The following is an 18,031-nucleotide window of genomic DNA, read 5'->3' as shown; positions in this document are numbered from 1 at the left end:
AGATAAATACGGTGATCAGCACCAGTCCTAGCATGAACCTGAAGACACCCTGCTGTTAACCTTCTGCTGCGATGAAAACTAACCACTTATTCCTTCTGTGTCCTGTTTCTTTGCCAGTTTTCGATTCATCACAATGTGGTGCTCTTCGCCCCAGGACTTCCTGGTTTCTTTAGTAATTTCTTGTGAGGGTCTCCGTGCTCATTGAAAGTCTAACATGTCAGGTGTGTGGGTATGGGTGTGCTTTCAGAATAACAGTACCAGAGGATGTCCAAGGCATTGGCCATTCACTTCTTTAGTATATAAATTGTGTGTGTTTATTAAAAAAAATCACGTGTCTGCTTGTATGTACAGAACAGCTCTGATCACTGTAACAAGCGACAAGCAACATCTACTCTCAGGTCCTTCTGTACATGCAGGAAAGCAAAAATCCCCCAGGTCAAACTTAGGTCTCTGGCCTGCTCCAAGCTCCTTAGCTGAACTCACTGATCTAAAACTAGCCCAGATCCTGAACCAAGGACAACAAATCTCAAGCAGCTTTTCACCTTGGTGGACTTCTTCACAGAATCTGCTTTGCTGTCATTACTGGAGGTGCTAGCAGCACTGGGAGAGTTGCGGCCACTGGATCTGATGTCTTCGTTGGTGGGTGAGGCTCTACCATCGGGGCTGGCTGGCTGCTTTTTACGACCACTACGTAGTGTAGACATCTATCAATTTAATACAAATAAAAAGCATATAAATAAACCAGTATTTTCCCAAATCTTTTGCTTTTTCCCCAAGTTACTGCAAGGCTGCATGCTCCAGCTCAGTGCCTGAGAAATGAAAAATCAAGAGCGTTACATGTTTTTACAATCTGTCCTGGAAAGCTCATCTGGGTTTAAAATGAAAGGAGGCAAATCCTTAACTTGTCTACACAAAATCATGAAGTAGTATCTGCTTGAAATGAGAACATTAGAAAGATGTTCCTAGAGCTGCTGTTCACATGCTAGGCATCTCTTTCTAAGGGGGAGGGAAACCTCCCCGCCCCAATGTTCCATCTCGAAAAAAAAAAAAAAATCTGCTGTCATAAACCAAGACGGATATGAGAGTGACCTAGAGAGATAAGGCATTTGGGCAGCCTAGAGCAGTTCCTAAAACCACTAACAGCTTCAATGTGTTTCTGCTAAGCAATCAGAATCACAGTAGATTTTGTAGCAATAATTAATGCCATTTCATCTGTTCCCTCCTAATTTAGCAGCTGTCTGGATGACTGGCTACCATAAAAATAATGAAGCCAACGTGAGCTGACAGTGCAACCTGAGAAGGTATCTGGCAGCAACGACAACATTAACATGCCCAGAAAGGTGAAGGGGGGAGGCTAGTGAAAAAAGAATGCTGTTACTGTCTGACAGTCCCAATCAATCAGGGTTTATGGATGGCCAGCCCCAAACAAGCTGAAGTTTCCCCTCCAATCCTGTTGAGCAGTAAGTTGGCTCTCCACAAGTGACTCCACATTAGCAATGCTCTCAGCATATTACTGTGGGTAAAGCCTTTATGTCCAAGACTGTGATTATTTTATATTTAGACAATGAGATTTTTAACTTCAGTGGTGTGGGGAAAACATTTGGTAAGCACAAAAAGCAGCAGCATTTAAACTTTTAAAATTCTTCCTTTAAAATGTGTCCCATGGTTACCGCTGAAGGAACCCAACAAGCAGGAAGACAGGTATCAGTGTGAATTCTGCTGCATATTCTGGCCATTTATCTTCTTTGATGATGGCAAGCTATGTTCACCCATTCAACAAAAAAGAAGGATGTGTGTCTGGGACATTAAACACACCAAGTTTGACTACAAGTCTCCAAGGGGAGCTACCTCGGGCCAATTTTTCAAAAAGATCTTCAAAATTCTGCACACATGCAACTGTGTATTTGTGTCTACAAATATGGCAGGCATGCCCAAAAGCAGACTGGCAGGGAAGAGATTGTAAGTGCAGTTTTAGAAGCCTATTTGCAAATACGACTTTCTACGTTCAGAACTTTCCAACCTGCACCTTTCCTTCAGGGAGGAGCCTGAATGCACAGGTAATGAAGAGGGACGGGCCTACCGAGCCTCGACTCCGCCTCGTCCTCATGCTATGCTTTCCGCTGAGTCCATCATCTTCTTCTTTGACAGGCTTAAACATAAAGGGCGGAGGGTCCACTGGTTTCTCAATGGGCGGGAGCTCTCCGTACTTCTTGAAGTGGATGCGGCAGTCCGTGCACAGCAAGATGTTTTCACGACCGCCGTGGTGCCAGTCCTTGGAGGCTTTTGTTGGAAAAGGGATGGGGTTGGAAATATACAATCTATTAGATACGGAACACCTACCCTTTGCATTTAATACAAATTGAAAGACTACCAGCCTTTACTGGTGACTAAGCCTAAGATTTCTCTGGAAATCATTGCCTGTTCCAGGGTGACTTCATGTTTCAGTTAACATTTACCATCCTTCAATTACAGACTATTTCTTTAATTAAATAGACACCTGCTGCTCTGTAAAATAATAAAGGGAAAAAAAGACTCTTCCGCAGCATTTGGGGCATCTGTTAGGCAGCTATTCTTTCTTCAAGGTCTTGGTTTTTAAAAGTTAAATGCGTCATGAACATTTCATCTCTCTTTTCCCTTACTTACCTCCGGGCTCTCAGCATGCACTCTATGCATATGCACAAGCATCAGAGGGCTTTCAGGAGTATTTACAGGAGTGAAGCTGATGCAGAAAAGCCTTGATGCGTCATGAACATGTGTTATGTATCCTGACAGTCACAGTCAAATACTGATTTGCTATGCAGTAAATGGATTACATAAGGGACTCTGTTTAGACATGTATGCATTACTGCATAAATGTCTAACTTCCAGGATCCTCTCCCATCACTTTAATACTAATTTGCAATGGTAAACCATGAATAATTCTATGCTAGAATAGTGCATATTTTGGCTGATCCATCATTATGGTTTTAGAATAGCTATACAGGCATGAGAACTGCTCTCGCTTGGATGAAGCTGTGTCGAACGGGCTCTAGCACAAGGCAAAGAGATACATCAAGTGCATACTGGTTGTGAAACAGTAACGACAGGCGTAACCCTTCAGCTCCTGTTCACTGTCCTCGCTGTCAAAATCATCTTCGCTGGCTGAGCTCAAGTCCACTGAGTAAGCAAAGAAAAGAAGGAAAAGGAAAAATTAGAAGAGACTTTTATTCTGTACTAGTTGACTGAATAACCATTTATGGTATATTCCATCCAGTCATTCTGAGATCAGTGATGCCATAACACTTAGTGATGTGCTAGACTGCACCGGGCTCTGTAATTATTCTTTGAGCCAAAAGCACCTGAACAATCAAGATCACGGTGCTTCTAAGGTCATGTCTATACATACAGTGCTGCAGTGGCATGGCTGGACTGATAAACCTGCAGCACCTGTCTGGTGAAGACGCTCGATGCCAACGGGAGAGCTCTTCTGTTGGCATAATAAAACCACCCCTGAGAGCGGCAGAAGCTCTGTTGCCAGGAGAAACTCTCCCATCAACACCGCTCGTGTGCACAGCGCTACGTCGGTGTAATTTATGTCGCTCTGGGAGGTGGTTTTTCACACCACGGAGCGACGTAAGTTATGCCAACACTGAGTGCAGCGTACACATAGCCTTAGATTTGTGAAGCTATACCAATACTGACTATAACGTGGCATGAGTTGTAAAGAGCAGAAAGTATGGTCATAAAACACTGTTTGCAGAGGAAAGTTTGCTTCATTTCTCGCCTTTCTAAGCGCTGCTCTTAGAATAATCCCAAGGAAAATGCAACATACATAAGCAACTATAACGAACAGGGAAATTCTGAGCCTAGTCACAGTCTCCATCCTTACACTGGGCTTCTGTGCTTAAGCACTGCATTGCATATGGTACAAAACATCCCTTGCTGATCACAGACACCTGCTATCCTCAGGCACAATGGCGCGGGAACAGGAGAAGCCAAGAGCCTGAACTCCATTTTCTTGCTTAATTCAGCTGAAGGCAGAGAGCCACTACATTACTGTAGTTTTGTGCATCTAAACAAAGATAAATGTGCTGCTTTTAGCTTCCACTTACAGAATTCGCTAGAGGGGGGCCTGGAGGGAGTGTTGACTGGAGTGGAAGCAGTTCGAGTCTTAATTCTCCGAAACACAGCCTGCCTTCGATGCCTACGGTGGGCTCGGGAACTTGCTGCTTCAGGGGTTTTCTTCCAATAGTAATAGAAAGTGATTAGTTCTCCCTGTAAACACAGAAGGAATATGTTAGAGGGGCATGCACAGCTGACTTGTCAGCCCTTTTCTCTCGCCCTCTCATGCGTGCGCACACACAAAATAAAAAGCTTAAGGGTATATTTTCAGCCAGACAAATTCCCTTGGATAGAAGAGAAAGATATTTTTCTGGGGAAGCAAATTTAAAAAAAAAAAAAAAATTTTTTTTTTTTTAAATTATAGTAATTGGGTGGGAAGTCTCCAGCCAGCACTTTCGTACTGTAGGAAGTGCGAGTATTGGTGCTTCAGCAGGGGGTGCTCTTTACTTGGAGTCAGCAGTATATCAATGCCTCTCCAAAGAGTTAGTAGGCACTGTACTGCTAGAGGTACCAGCTCTCCAATGAGTTTGTAAAAGCCATGTCCTGGCTAAAGACGGTCTTTAAGGAACCCCAGCACTTTTAGTGAGAGTGGGATCAGTTCAAATAGATGATACCATGCCCATCTTAATACGCCCCATGCATTAAATACATTCCTGATTGAAAAGCTGAATGTTAGAATAAAAACATGATTGAGAATAAGCAGCAACCGTATTATTCAACCACATTAAAGCAAACCAAACTTTAATCTGAATATATATGCCAATATCGAAGTTAATTAGGAGGTAAAAGAGCACACCCAGGGAAGCTAGTGATAATTCCATAGCATAATGAATCCGGCTTACATCCAAAAACCTAGAGCAGATGACATTCAAACTAGTGGATGAGATGCCGAGCTAAAAACAGCATGTGGTTTTAATCTCCATTCTTTTACTTTGAAACCCACATCATTTCCTGGTCTCAGAGTGGTAGCTGTGTTAGTGTATCAGCAAAAAGAACGAGGAGTACATTTCCTGGCAACTTGTCTGCCTCTAAGGTAAAAGGTGGTGTTTCTTTCAAGTTGCCAGAGAAACGGAGAAGTTCTAACTAGTCCCTTGAAAATCAACATCAGAACAAACATGCCTAAACTGCCCACAAAAAATGGTCTCTTTGAACTGCCTTATATGTGATTTAATCACGTAACCTCAGCCTGCTCTCTCTCTCTCTCAAGGCCAAATCCTGTAGTCTTTACTCAGCGTAGATCACTTGACTTAACTCTGTACTAAAGATGCCGTCCTCAGTGAAAACTTCTAATGGCCTAGAACAAGCAGTAACAGCATAATCTGTGCGTACAGCATTTCAAACAGTGACAAGAGGTACAGAAGATCCTATTCAAAAAGTTACAGACACTCCCTGACTTACGCAAGTGTTCCGTTCCAGAACACCTTGCGTAACTCGGGAACGTACACCTGACCATTATGCAAACCAAACCAACAACAAAATACAATCCTCCCCCCCACCTCCCGAAAAACCAAACCAAAACAAAAAATACTTTCTAGCTTACACAACTTTTTCCGTAAATGCGGATTTGCGTAACCCGGGGAGTGCCTATCTGACACCACTTAAGGATTTTAAAGATGCCTCACTTAAACCAGAGAACTCTGGATGAAGTACACAACCATAACTCTGATTTTGGATAGCAGACAGAACAGATGTATTGTTATGCACTGATAGTCAGTGCGACTGATGCAGATCTATTGAAATTAAAATGATACCAACGCCCAACCAATTTCAGAGTGACACTTGGGGTGAGAGAGAGAAAAAAATCACCTACATCCCGAGATTAGGTAGGATACAAGAACCCTCATGAAAAAAAACTACTCATTTTTCCAGAGTTTCTAAAAGTGAAGTAGGCAGGTATCATCATCATCATTCAATATCAACGGGTAAATACAGTGACTCAGGGCTTACCTAGACTTGGAACGCTACAGCAACACAGCTGATGCACTGTTGTGTTTCAGTATAGACCCTACCTACACCAATGGGAGAAGTTCTGCCATCTGAGGAGGTGGAAGCTTGGTCCATGGAAGAATTCTTTCGTGGACCTAGCGTCGTCCACATTGGGTGATAGGTGATCTTAATTACATCACTTGGGGGGTGGATTTTTCAAATGCATGAGCTTTGTAGCTGGGTCAACCTAATTTTTTAGTGTAGATCAGGCCTCAGGAACTGTGAGTTGGCCAAGAGCAAGGAATAAGGGCTGGCCTACACTGGAGTCTTACATCGGCACAGCTACACCTCAGGGGTCTAAAAAAGCCACACCTAAGAGACATGGCTATGCTGACCTATCCCCTGGTGTAGACAAGTCCTAGGTGGACAAAAGAGTTCTTTCATCGACCTAGCTTCCTCCTCTTGGTGAGGAGAGGTTGGATTAACATAGCAATGGGAAAACCCTCCCATCACTGTAGTGAGCATCTATACTCAAGTGCTACAGTGATGCAGCAGTAGCGTTTTAAGTGTAGACTATCTTCCACAACACTACCTTACTTGACCAAACAGTCTCGCATTTAAAGAGAGACTAATGTATTAACAAACATCTACTAATGCAATGGATTGGATTTTCTTAAAATAATCAGTATTTTTATGTAATTGAGTGGTAAAAACCTTTGGGGAAAATTGATAAAAAACAGAACAGCTTTTGTAAAACCCTGAAATATTTTTGATAAAAATGAGTAACAACCAGAAATGAAGGGCACTGGCCATTAAACAAAGATCCTTTGAAAACTAAACCTACCTGTATTCGTGGGTAAAGCCCACTTCAGAAACATACAGTTGATACCAAACAGACCCTTCCAAACTTGTAGTCAAAAATCTGTACGAAGACTCAAATTTTATTATTATTAATGAAATAGATTCACTTAGCCAAGACTAAAGAAATGGGTGATCATAAGAGTTAATCAAATAGAGTTAGGATTCATTTCTGGGGCTTCAGATACATGACTCACTAAATGACTCAACCTTCAGTCACAGCCACAGGGTTAAAAATCAACGAGGAAGTACATAAGTAGGATTTTAATATTATTCACCCTATGGAACATATGCACACAAATTCCAACCCAGGTTTTATTAGCTGCCTTGCCATCAAACACTATTCTGTCTACCTAAGGGATTAAATGATGGAGTGGAGTGAATCTGGGTGGATTAGGAACAGCATTTTGGTGACTGCATGGGTGGCAGGGGCTTAGGCACAAACAAAAGAACACGTCACGGAAAGCTTTGGTTCTACAAACAGAGAGCGAAACAGCTCCCGGCTTCACCAGGAGTGAAGTCAATTGAACTTTAATCAAACATGCATAGTGTGTGCTGCTGAAACCCATTGCACATAAATTTAGAGAACAAAAGCTGTTGCAGGAATCAATAGCCTACTGAAACATTAACGCAGGCAATCAATTGATCAAAAGGCCCCTTTACAAAAGGCTGCCTTGCAAATTAGCTGCTGTTTTTGCTTGCAAGCAAACATGGGAGCATAAACGCTGCTGACATGAATGGCCTGTAATGATCATTTTGTTCCTGGTGATCTCACCTCATCTCAGAGCAAGGTCTTGCAGTCAACACATCTTACATCTCTGTACTATAATTGCTAACAGCATGACGAACTGAGCTGGTTTGGTGCCTGGGCACTAAGGGGAGGAGGGAAGAGGGAAAGAAGGTTCTTCTGAATCCACAGTGTTCTGGGCAGTAGCACTAGCCCAGGGAAATGCTCCTAGCCAATCAGCCTATATTTAGTCTATTTTAAAAAACCTTTTCGTGCCAGGAGTTGGATGTTCCTAGTAACAGATGCACTCAAATCATCCAAGATCAGATCAATCCTGTTTTAGTTCTGTCCTTGGGTATTGGCTCTGGTGGGAACGCATTCCCCTCCTGCCATTTTTTTTTTAAATCAGCGAACAGGAGTAATTTCCCCCAAATCTCCAAAATTAAAGACAAATAATAATAAAATAAATTAAGAGGCATGATAAAAAGCTGAGGTCAGCTCTGTGGCTAACAAGAAAAGAGGGATACACTGCTTGGAAAGTCAAGCTCCACATGCCATCTGAGAACAGCTCATCTGTCATGTCCTTCCGCAACCCAGCATTACTGATAGTGCTGCACAGGCTATTTGTAACTATTAGAAGGTTGCCTCCTTGGCATGAGGCACCGTTCTCTCCTCTACCACCATTTTCCTCCCCTGCCCTCCTGTGTTCTGCTGCTACTCAAGCAAGCCCTCTGACAGACAATAAAAACACTGGGGCAGGCATTATTAACTACTCCATATCCTTCATGAGCTAACGCAAAAGTAGTAAGTGCTGCAGACCCCCAGCTTTTCATTTATTGTGATTTGCAAATGTTAAGTACATGAAAACTGTATGTGCCATGCATCAGTGTGAGTGTGTGTGAGACAAGAGACACATTACAGTTGCACTGAAGCAACCACTAGAGGACTGGCAAATCTGTTGCTTAATGGAGCTGATGTTCTACTAAGTGGAGCAAAAAGGCATTTCATGCATTTGGTTATAAATGATGGGGTAGCGTTCAGATCAGCTGTTGCCTAACCAAGGTGGTGTTCTCCTATGGGTTTCTCCTTGTTTCACACAGCCATCAGCTGAGTACTACCTTTCACAGCAGTTCCATTACGTTCAGCTCAGACTCACAAGTCCACCAGCCGCTTTTTGGGTTGTGCTTGATCTTTATTTTTCCAACAACACAAAATACATGAGCGGCTTGTTCCTGTAGCACTTTCTGACTATCTATTTTGTCTCATTTATCCAACTCCCGCACGTGTAAGGAAGAGTCTGACTGGGATAAACCAAGAGACTATCCTAACAGCTCCAATTTTGCATTTTCTTATTTTGCTATTTGAAGTTCTGCTCCACAGTCAGGAGAGGAATCCCACTCCTGGGGCCAGGCTGGGACATCACAGTTGATCTCTTGACACCCAATGCTATGGCAGCTCAAGCACTCTTGGACTATAATGCTACCATGCCTGGACGATCAGCACTGCCAAGGAGCCAAAAATTACGTCCTTACTAGTGAAAGCATCGATGGGAAGAAGTCTAACACATCAAGTAAACTCAGGGGTCCATTGCTGCACATCCCTCCATGTCCACTTGATCATAGATCCTGGACCAGGCTCAACCATCTATTTACTCTCTGGCTCAACCAGAGATGCTGCCTCCATCCACCAACTTGGCCTGGTTTCCCCCACATCACAGACCATAACTCACGCCCCTGATATCTGGAGGGTGGTCTACAATACCTAGCCTCCCTCCATACACAAGGCCTTCCTCTTGTTACGGAATCTGAACTCAAGTTCTGAGCTCTGGATATGACAGTGTGCGCCAAACAGTATCCTCCAGTATCAGCAACGGGCTCCTCTAGCTTGCTAGACCTAGCCAGACCCTTGCCTTCCTCCTCTCAAGTTAACTCTGCAGCGGAGACACATTCCAGGTATTCATCTCTTCCAGTTGGAACACAATTCCCTCTCCCAGGTCTGGGACTAAATCCAGTCCCTGGGATAAGGGAGCAAAACTCCCAAAGAAGTTAATGGAAGTTGCATCCTCTTAATAGAGAGGATGAATCTGATCCCTGGAGAAATCTGTCTCTCCATTAATCTGCTTGGATATTCACAGCTAGTATATTCTCAACCTCAACTTGGGAGACATCACCATCCATCAAGTTCCTCTCTTCCCTACAAGCACAAATTCAGTTTTCTCTCCTCCAGAGCTTTGTTGTGCCCACCATACTCTCAGCACCACTGGCAATTATTAGTCGGCCACAAGTAATGCATCCTCCTCATAGCGCAATGGAAGCAACACTATCTTGGGGACAAATGTCATCCTTCCTTTCCAAGCCGCTTCCCTGGTGGTATTTGTGGGTCTCCCAGACTGAGGTGTCTGTGATGCTGCTCAGGGGCTATGTCAGAAGTATGAGAAATGCAGTTTTTCATTGGCACTGGGTGGAGAGCGCTACCCACACATGCCTGTGTCTGGCAGTGCACTTCACTCTCCTGTGTCAGAGCTTTGCTCACATGTAAGTACTCCCTGCTTCAAAGGGTAGAGCAGGGAGTGATGAGCAAACAGACCTGGCAAAGTGGGAATTACTGAACTTCCCCGTGGGTACGACATGGTAGTGTGTCTAAGGGAACACAGCATCACCAGAAGTCACCTCCCTTGGAAGAAAGTTAAGAGGTGAGTCTGTCCCAGCAGCAGGATCAGTGGGGAAGAGAAAGACCTAGTAGCCAAGCAGACAAAAAGGAAGGAAGGAGAGGGATCTACAGTGAGGGAAGAAAACAGTGCTTCACCCACACCCTCCAATGCACAGATTTCAAGTGGAAAACACATTAAGATGTTTCTATCCTCATCATTTCTTTGGCCTGTCTTCTGATTAGATTCTGAGCTCCTTGGGACAGCAAGTCTGTAAGAATTACCCCACTCTAGATATCACCTCACACATTTAAGACCAACGATGGATGGGAGGAGGTCAAGCTCCCATCACATTCAAGTGTGTTCCAGGTGTCCAGAATCCTTTATTCTTATGTTAGGTTTACACTACAGATGCTACTGTGGCACATATATGGTGCAGCACCACCTGTGCCACAGTAGCAACATAGCGTAGACACTTGCTACAGTGATGCAAGAGTTTTTTCCATACTGTAGTTGTCCATCCCCACAGATCCATAAAAGAATTCTTCTGTTGACCTAGTGGCGTCTACATCGGGGCTTAGATTGGCTTAACTAGGTCTCAGGCGTGTGAATTTTTCACACCCCATTGGTATAATTTTTCACACCTCTGAGTGACGTAGTTGTGTCGATCTTGTGACACTGTCTCCTGGTGTCCAGGACTGAGAGTCACTGTGCGACCTTCCTGCCTCCAGTGAGGAGTCTTTCTTGTGGTAGCTGGATGTCAACTCCCTGACTCTACCAGTTCTTCTGCCACCCTTCAAGCACTCTTTCCTGGGGCCTACTTTGCCTTGCAGACCCCAGTTCTGAATTCCTCAGAAGCATCCCCCTGTAACATCCAGCCCCTATCACTGAACATGCACAGCAATTAGCAGATTCGCTACTCCCAGGGGTATAGTATACACACATTATGCTATGTTTGAGTCAGCTGAGTATCAGTTCAGATACAACAACATAGCACTGTAATCTACTTATAGGGAAAACAAAACAAGTTTATTAACAAAGGTAATGATTTAAGAGAGTGAACAGGGATAGTAAGAATAGATTACAAATAAAACAAAGGCATCACATTCTTCTAGTAGACTAAGACTTGCAGGATAAAAGAGGTGCCTTGTGCCTTCTTCTTGTACCCCAAAGTCCATTGTTTCTGTCCCCACAGTCAGGAAAACTCCCAGTGGCTTCCTTTCTGGGCACTGGCTCCAAGATGTCCTCCCAAACTCTCGTTTCACTCGCCGCCCCCTAATCCAAGGACGTATTTTTTCCTGTTGAGGTTTACATGCAGATGGGGTTCCTCTGTGCTAGCTTCACAATGCTTAATATATACATGAACTGAGGCAGATTATTCCACAGCCCCTTGTCTGGCAAAACCAACCTGCCAACCCTGCCGGGGGAACAGATTCCAAAACATTCAGCACATACACACAATTTCTTAAGTGTCACCTGTATGTACATTGCCCAGTGGTAAGGATCAGTATGACATAAGATTCCATGAGATACCTCAGACAAACCTTTCTGGGTAAATACTATGAAACAAGCATTTAGGTGTAATGAGTTTGTCAGGCCTGACAGCAGTTGTTAGCTGGCACCAAACAAGCCACTCAGTGTAGACCTAAAGCCTAGTCTACACTGAAAACTTGGTCAACCTAGCTACATTGCTCAGGAGTGTGAAAAATTCACACCGAGATATAATTAAGCCAACCAAGCCCACAGTGTAGACACCACTAGGTCAGTAGAAGACATTTTCAATTGACCTAGCTACTGCCCCTTGAGGGGGTGGATTTACTACAGCGACGGAGAAAACACTTCTGTCATTCCAGTAAGTGGCTACACTGCAACAGTGTGGCTGTTGCCGTGCCGCTTTAGTGCCTGACTCTAAGTGTTATTTCTTCAGGCTGAGCCTTCTAACCACTAATACTGTGCATGAAGAGAATGGCACATCACACTTCCAAGACTTAGTTTGCTTAAATCAAAAAAGCTCAGATCACTCTACCACTAACATGAAGCAGGGAGACTTGTCTTCTGAGGAACTCCACCTGACAGGAGGTTTCACATGTCCCCTGAGAACAACTCAGTTGGCCACATCTTTCTGTAATCCAGCATTATTGCTACCACCGGATATGTGTAGTTTATTAGGAGGTTAATTGAATTGGCCTCGTAAGCACTGACATCCCCTGCCCCACTTGGTAAGGCGACTCCCATCTTTTCATATGTTGTAAAATATATACTGCTTACTGTATTTTTCACTCCATGCATCTGATGAAGTGGGTTTTAGCCCACGAAAGCTTATGCCCAAATAAATTTGTTAGTCTCTAAGGTGCTACAATGACTCCTCATTGTTTTTGCTGATACACACTAACACGGCTACCACTCTGAAACCTATTACGAGATTGGTGCCCTGTGACAAGGAAACATTCTCTCTCCCTCTGCCACCATTTTTTTTTCCTGCCCTCTTGTGTTATGCTGTAACTCAATCAAGCTCTCTGAGGGACGCAATAAAATGCCTGGGCAGGCATTAACTACTCCAAACCCTAAACAACCAACCGAGTGAGTAAGTGCAGCATGGCCTGATTTCTCACTTCTTATCAGTGGGTTTCAAATGTAAAATACACAGTACAAGCTGTGCCTGTGTGTTTGTGTTTAATCTTACTTAGGTAAATAAAGGATTAACACTGTGTGTGCATTTCTGAATGTGAGAGGTTTGACAGCCCTGCCACTGCAGACAGTGCTCTTGTGAAGCCAATCACATGAATACAACAACTTACCTTCAAGTATCTGTTACAGTATAACACAGTGAGCAAACATAATAACTGCAATTTAATTTCCCAAAAGCATAGCACTGCCAAAAGGGGAAAAAACAAACCAAAAAACAAAACCATAGCAGGAGGTAGTTTTATGCAATTACACACACACACACACACACACACACACACACACACACACACACACACACACACACAATCTGCACAACTCTCCTCAGCTACTATGACTGAGGGATTAAACGTGCCTAGGTCAGCCCTGTACCCCTGCCTGGACTTTGCTTTGTTCTTATCTCAGGATAGGCTCACACTACTTACTCACTCTGGGGTAAAACCATATCTTTTTTTAGCCCTGAAGACAATCCCATAGCCTCTTGCTCAGTGGCTGTATTCTCCGAGACAAAACAAAGAGAAGAGCAGGAAGGAGTACAGACCTGACCTCTGCATGTTTATCCAGTGGCGTAACTAAAGTATCTGGTCTTCACCGTGCATTTATCTCATGAATGACAGTTACTCCAAGATAAAAAAGCACCTGTTTTAGCAATGATGACAAGCCCTCAGAATGCTGGTGTGAATTGTTTGGATCAGCCTTAAAAGGAGTCACAGAGGTTTCCCACAATCACTCATAAGAGCCAGATTAAGGTTTTGTCTACACTGGCAAGTGAAAGACAAAACTTTTGTCCTTCAGAGTTGTTAAAACACACACACACACACACACACACACACACACCCCCGAAAGAACCAGAGTTTTGCCGATGACAAGCGCCGATGTGAACAGTGCTCTTCTGCCGACAAAGCCGCTGCCGCTTGTGGAGGGTGGAAGTCTTTTCTGACAAACAGCAGCTACGCTGTGCACCTTTTAGCAGCACGGCTGTAGTGGCACAATAGCGTTGTTAAAAGCAGCGTAGTGTAGACGTGATACCCCTGACATGAGAATCACTCACCCTTTGGCTTTTGGCACAAGCCACTTTCTATTTTCTACTAGGATTTTTACTAATGGCAGCACTTCATCTACAATTGGAAAATATCTCCAGATACACATTATGTTGTCCTCCATTAGTGTCTCAGCAGCAGGGGAGTCAAATGTATCTTCTCCTAGCACAAATACTCTCTCATGGCATCAGATAACTGAATTAAGAATGATGGAATAAAGCGTGGGAGGACAGAACCAATGAGGAAAGACAGAGGGTAACTGGGATTGTAGGAGTTCCGTTTTCTTCCCAAAGTAGCTTCATGAGCACTTCACTGAAGGTTTAACCTGGGCATTTTTACCATTTTCATCTTAGTGCACATGCCTTTGTCACAGTGACAAATAGGTTTGTGTGTGTTCTAATTAAGCAATAAGTCTCAACAGATTGTGCAGCAGTGCTGATTAATGCCCTCTTTGGATACATAAGGATACTGCACAGTCTGAAATGTCTTATTAAAATTAAGAAAACAAGCTCAAAGAATTTTTGTGGTGTTATTAAAATATATTAAAAATCCTTCTGCCATCTAAAATGGTTCCTAGGGAATTTCCTGTAAATATCATAATCTGACAACATATTGTAAACGCTTAAGAGATTCTCTCTATTTATTCCCCGACCTATTAGTTTTAAACTGTAGTTTAGCTCTCTCCCCTCCCGCCCTCTGGTTAGGATCCTTTCTACAAACCTAGAAAATGCAACAGGCTCTGTTTTTCTGACCATTCTTTATCCTCTTCACCAAAACCTCAGTGAGATCCGCTGTGTTGGTTTCACTTTGTAAATGAAAGTCCAGTCCAAAAATTGTTAATGAGGCAGGGACAGGGAGAGCAGCTAGGAGGGATGAGTCTACGGAACCCATGTTCTCACTTGGAAATCTTAATGCTATCATTTCTCCCCAACACAAGTGCTCTCACAGATTTACTCAGCAATCCAACTGAGGCTCTGTTTGTTTCTTGGTATCATTTTGTAGCAGTAAAAAACACTCTGTCAGAAAACTTTATGCTCCGCAATTATTGTTAATGGAGAACTGTCAGTATGCCTGGCCCTGTACCTCAGGAAAACATAGTGCCTGCCCCAAAGAATTTACATTCTCATTTAGACAAGTGACACAATTTAGGTCTATAAGACAAGAGATTCAAAAGCACCTAAGTGATTTAGACTCCTAAGTCCTTTTGGCTTTTAATGATACTTAGGCATTAAATGCCTAAACCACTTTTGAAAATGGAATGTATGCACTTTTGAAAATTCTACCCCAGTCTCAACTGGGGTGGTATTTGCCTCCACTATACAATTACATTAAATACAAAAATAAGCTGCTTGGGGATTGTGTGGGGAAAGAAGGATACTGTGTGTACGCATGTTTTTGAATAGGATTGGAACAAGAGTCAGAAAGGGTAAAGAGATCAGTGTAGAAAAAGAAAAAAGGGAACAGAGGCTGAAAAGTGGGGAGTGAAAAAGTACAAAAGAAGAGAATAGCCTGAGAGCAGTTTGGAGTGTCAAGAAAAAACAGGATATATACAAAATAGAAATGTGTACAGTAAAACCTCAGAGTTACAAACCTCTCAGGAATGAAGGCTGTTTGTAATTCTGAATAAAATGTTATGGTTGTTCTTTCAAAAGTTTACAACTGAACAATGACTTAATATAGCTTCGAAACTACCCTGCAGAGAAAAATGTTGCTTTTAACTATCTTAATGTAAATGAAACGAGCACAGACACCATTTCCTTATCGTGTCCAATTTTTTTAACCCCCCCTCCACCTTTTTTTGTAGCTTATGTTTAACCCAGCACTGTGCTGTACTGTATTTGCTTTCTTTTTTGTCTCTGCTGCTGCCTGATTGCGTACTTCCAGTTCCAAATGAGGCGTGTGGTTGACTGGTCAGTTCGTAACTCTGGGGTTCTACTGTATTTTAAAATATACTATACGTATTTGTAATACACTAGTAATATGCTTCACTTATATACCATCTTTAATTTGAGGATAAAATGCTTTATAAATATGAATGTATTAAACCGTGACATACCCTTTGGACAGTGAGCATTATTCACATTTTACAGATAGGGAAACAGAATCACAAAGAAATGACTTGCCCAAGGTCACAAAAAGTCAGTAACGGAGCTGCAGCCAGAACCCTGGTTTCCTGATTGCCTCTCTTGTGTATTAGCTACAATAAAGCCCCCTCCAATAAAGTGGAAAACACTCAATTGATTTTCTGCTGTTAAGTTATTTCAAATGCATGGAATTTACTGACCCACATTTTACTACTGACATGAGATTCCTTTTCAAAAAGTGCAATCCTGTTGATTACCTACATTGTCATGTGAATAGCTCAGCCAATCAAAGTTAGACTCTTATATGCAATTTTATAATACAGACTAAGCTTTACTGGACAAAAGTCCACCTTCATTAGACATGGTAAATTCCCTGCCTGCCTGTTTCTCACTAGCTTAGCAAAGAATTCAGTGAGACTTTTCTCACCTCATTCTAGATCCAAGCTATTTGTTCTTTTAATTTCCAGGTTACTCTCATAGTTTTTGACTAGAATAAATCAACAGAGAAATATAAATTCTACTAGTAATAGGATAAAAAAGGTTGGCAACTAATCAGTCTGTGCCACATCCAGTTCACAATTTTGGTGCAGTCTGGTCGCTAACATTTTCCAATGTTTGGAATTGAGGCCACATTTGCTTCTGGCAAGAAGAGCTAACTCAGATAATGCGCAAGTTACAGAAGTTTTCCTGGCTGGATAGTCTATGAAAATATTTAGCATTTTTCAATTCTAGGGATTAAACCATTGGGTTTAACATCAGTTCTGAAAATCGGAGGCTTGAAGCAAGCTGTTGCATTCTTTTAAACCTTAGCCACAGTTGGAGGCCTCTGTCACTCTCTCCAGCTGTACGCAAGGCTAGAATGAAAAGGAAGGCTCTTGTAATTAAGGGTTCTCTCTCCAGAGACTTCTCTTTTGTTAATCAACAGAGTCCTCTAATCCCCAAAGGAACCCACAGGCTGTTGGCTGCATCCATTACTAATTGTTAGATACCATCTTCAATAGCGTCAGTTATAGTTCTACAAGACTGCTTAAGGGCTGCCTATGACGCCAGGTAAAGCTAGTAGAACGTACCTGCGGAGCTGCCCAATTAACTGGGTATTACAATACAAAGTGGCAAGTGGCAGTGACTATCAGCAATGAAAGGTTTAAGGACCTCCTTATATCTGATAACTCCTGCATTCTGCTGAGTGATTTGGGATCCAATTGACCCTGCTGGAGCTCTGTTAGTATCATCACAGATACTGGAACTCTGATCATGGACCTGCTATTTGTTTGAGCCTTCTGACAAGTTCAAAGTCATTTAACTAATTTAAATAAAGATCTTAAACTAACCCCCCCACACCAGGACACACTTTTGCAGGCCTGTTCAGACACAGCTGCCAAACCTGCAGCTACAGAGGGGCCCCCACCCCGTCCGGGCCAGGCTGCAACACTAGTGTGATGTTTACTGCTCATGCTCCAGTCGCTCTTGGCTAGAAGCGTGAACTTCATGCCCACAGTGCTGAGAGAGGATAATGTAGCCCATGCAGAATCAGGACTTCTCTTTGTACTGAGGCTCAGGGTAGAACACTGCACAGGTTCTTCCCTTCCTGCTGTTCAACAAGAGACATCTATTCACTATCCCCGTAGCCCTTTCAGCTCATACACAGATACGCAGTTTCTTTTGTCCTCCTTCTGAACACGTATTTCCCCCCTTCTCTTCCCCAAAAAGCTGGCAGGGCAGGTGGATGATGCGTAGTTTACCTCCTGGTCATAAGAGTAAAGGGGAAAAGGAGACAACAAATGGCTTTGCAATGGCAGGAGGGGAAACCTGCTCTTTTCTGCCCATTTACAGTCAAGTGTTGAGCTTTATAACCATCCTATAAATCAGTCACATCCCTTTCACTCCTAGGTAACTAGATGCTCTTAAGTGCTCGCACACTATGGCAGAAATAAGATCAGTATATGTGCCTAGGTAGATTACA

At 42.9% G+C, this 18,031-nt stretch overlaps 1 protein-coding gene across 7 annotated transcripts in view; it reads right to left on the bottom strand.

The window, feature by feature from the left end:
- RERE (arginine-glutamic acid dipeptide repeats) overlaps nucleotides 1-18,031 on the bottom strand; it is a 402,767-nt gene that overhangs the window by 19,966 nt on the left and 364,770 nt on the right. For all 7 annotated transcript variants that reach the window (XM_030538001.1, XM_030538000.1, XM_030538003.1 and 4 more), the window contains 4 exons: nucleotides 4,092-4,254; nucleotides 3,064-3,156; nucleotides 2,081-2,280; nucleotides 543-704 (listed from right to left, as the gene is read on the bottom strand). In XM_030538001.1, the coding sequence (XP_030393861.1) occupies nucleotides 543-704; nucleotides 2,081-2,280; nucleotides 3,064-3,156; nucleotides 4,092-4,254 (618 nt within the window). The remainder of the gene's footprint in view (nucleotides 1-542; nucleotides 705-2,080; nucleotides 2,281-3,063; nucleotides 3,157-4,091; nucleotides 4,255-18,031) is intronic.

This window comes from Gopherus evgoodei, chromosome 18 (assembly GCF_007399415.2).
Source record: "Gopherus evgoodei ecotype Sinaloan lineage chromosome 18, rGopEvg1_v1.p, whole genome shotgun sequence".
Lineage (NCBI taxonomy): Eukaryota > Metazoa > Chordata > Testudines > Testudinidae > Gopherus > Gopherus evgoodei.
Note: the sequence above shows the minus strand (reverse complement) of the source record. Positions and strands in the feature narration are given on the sequence as shown.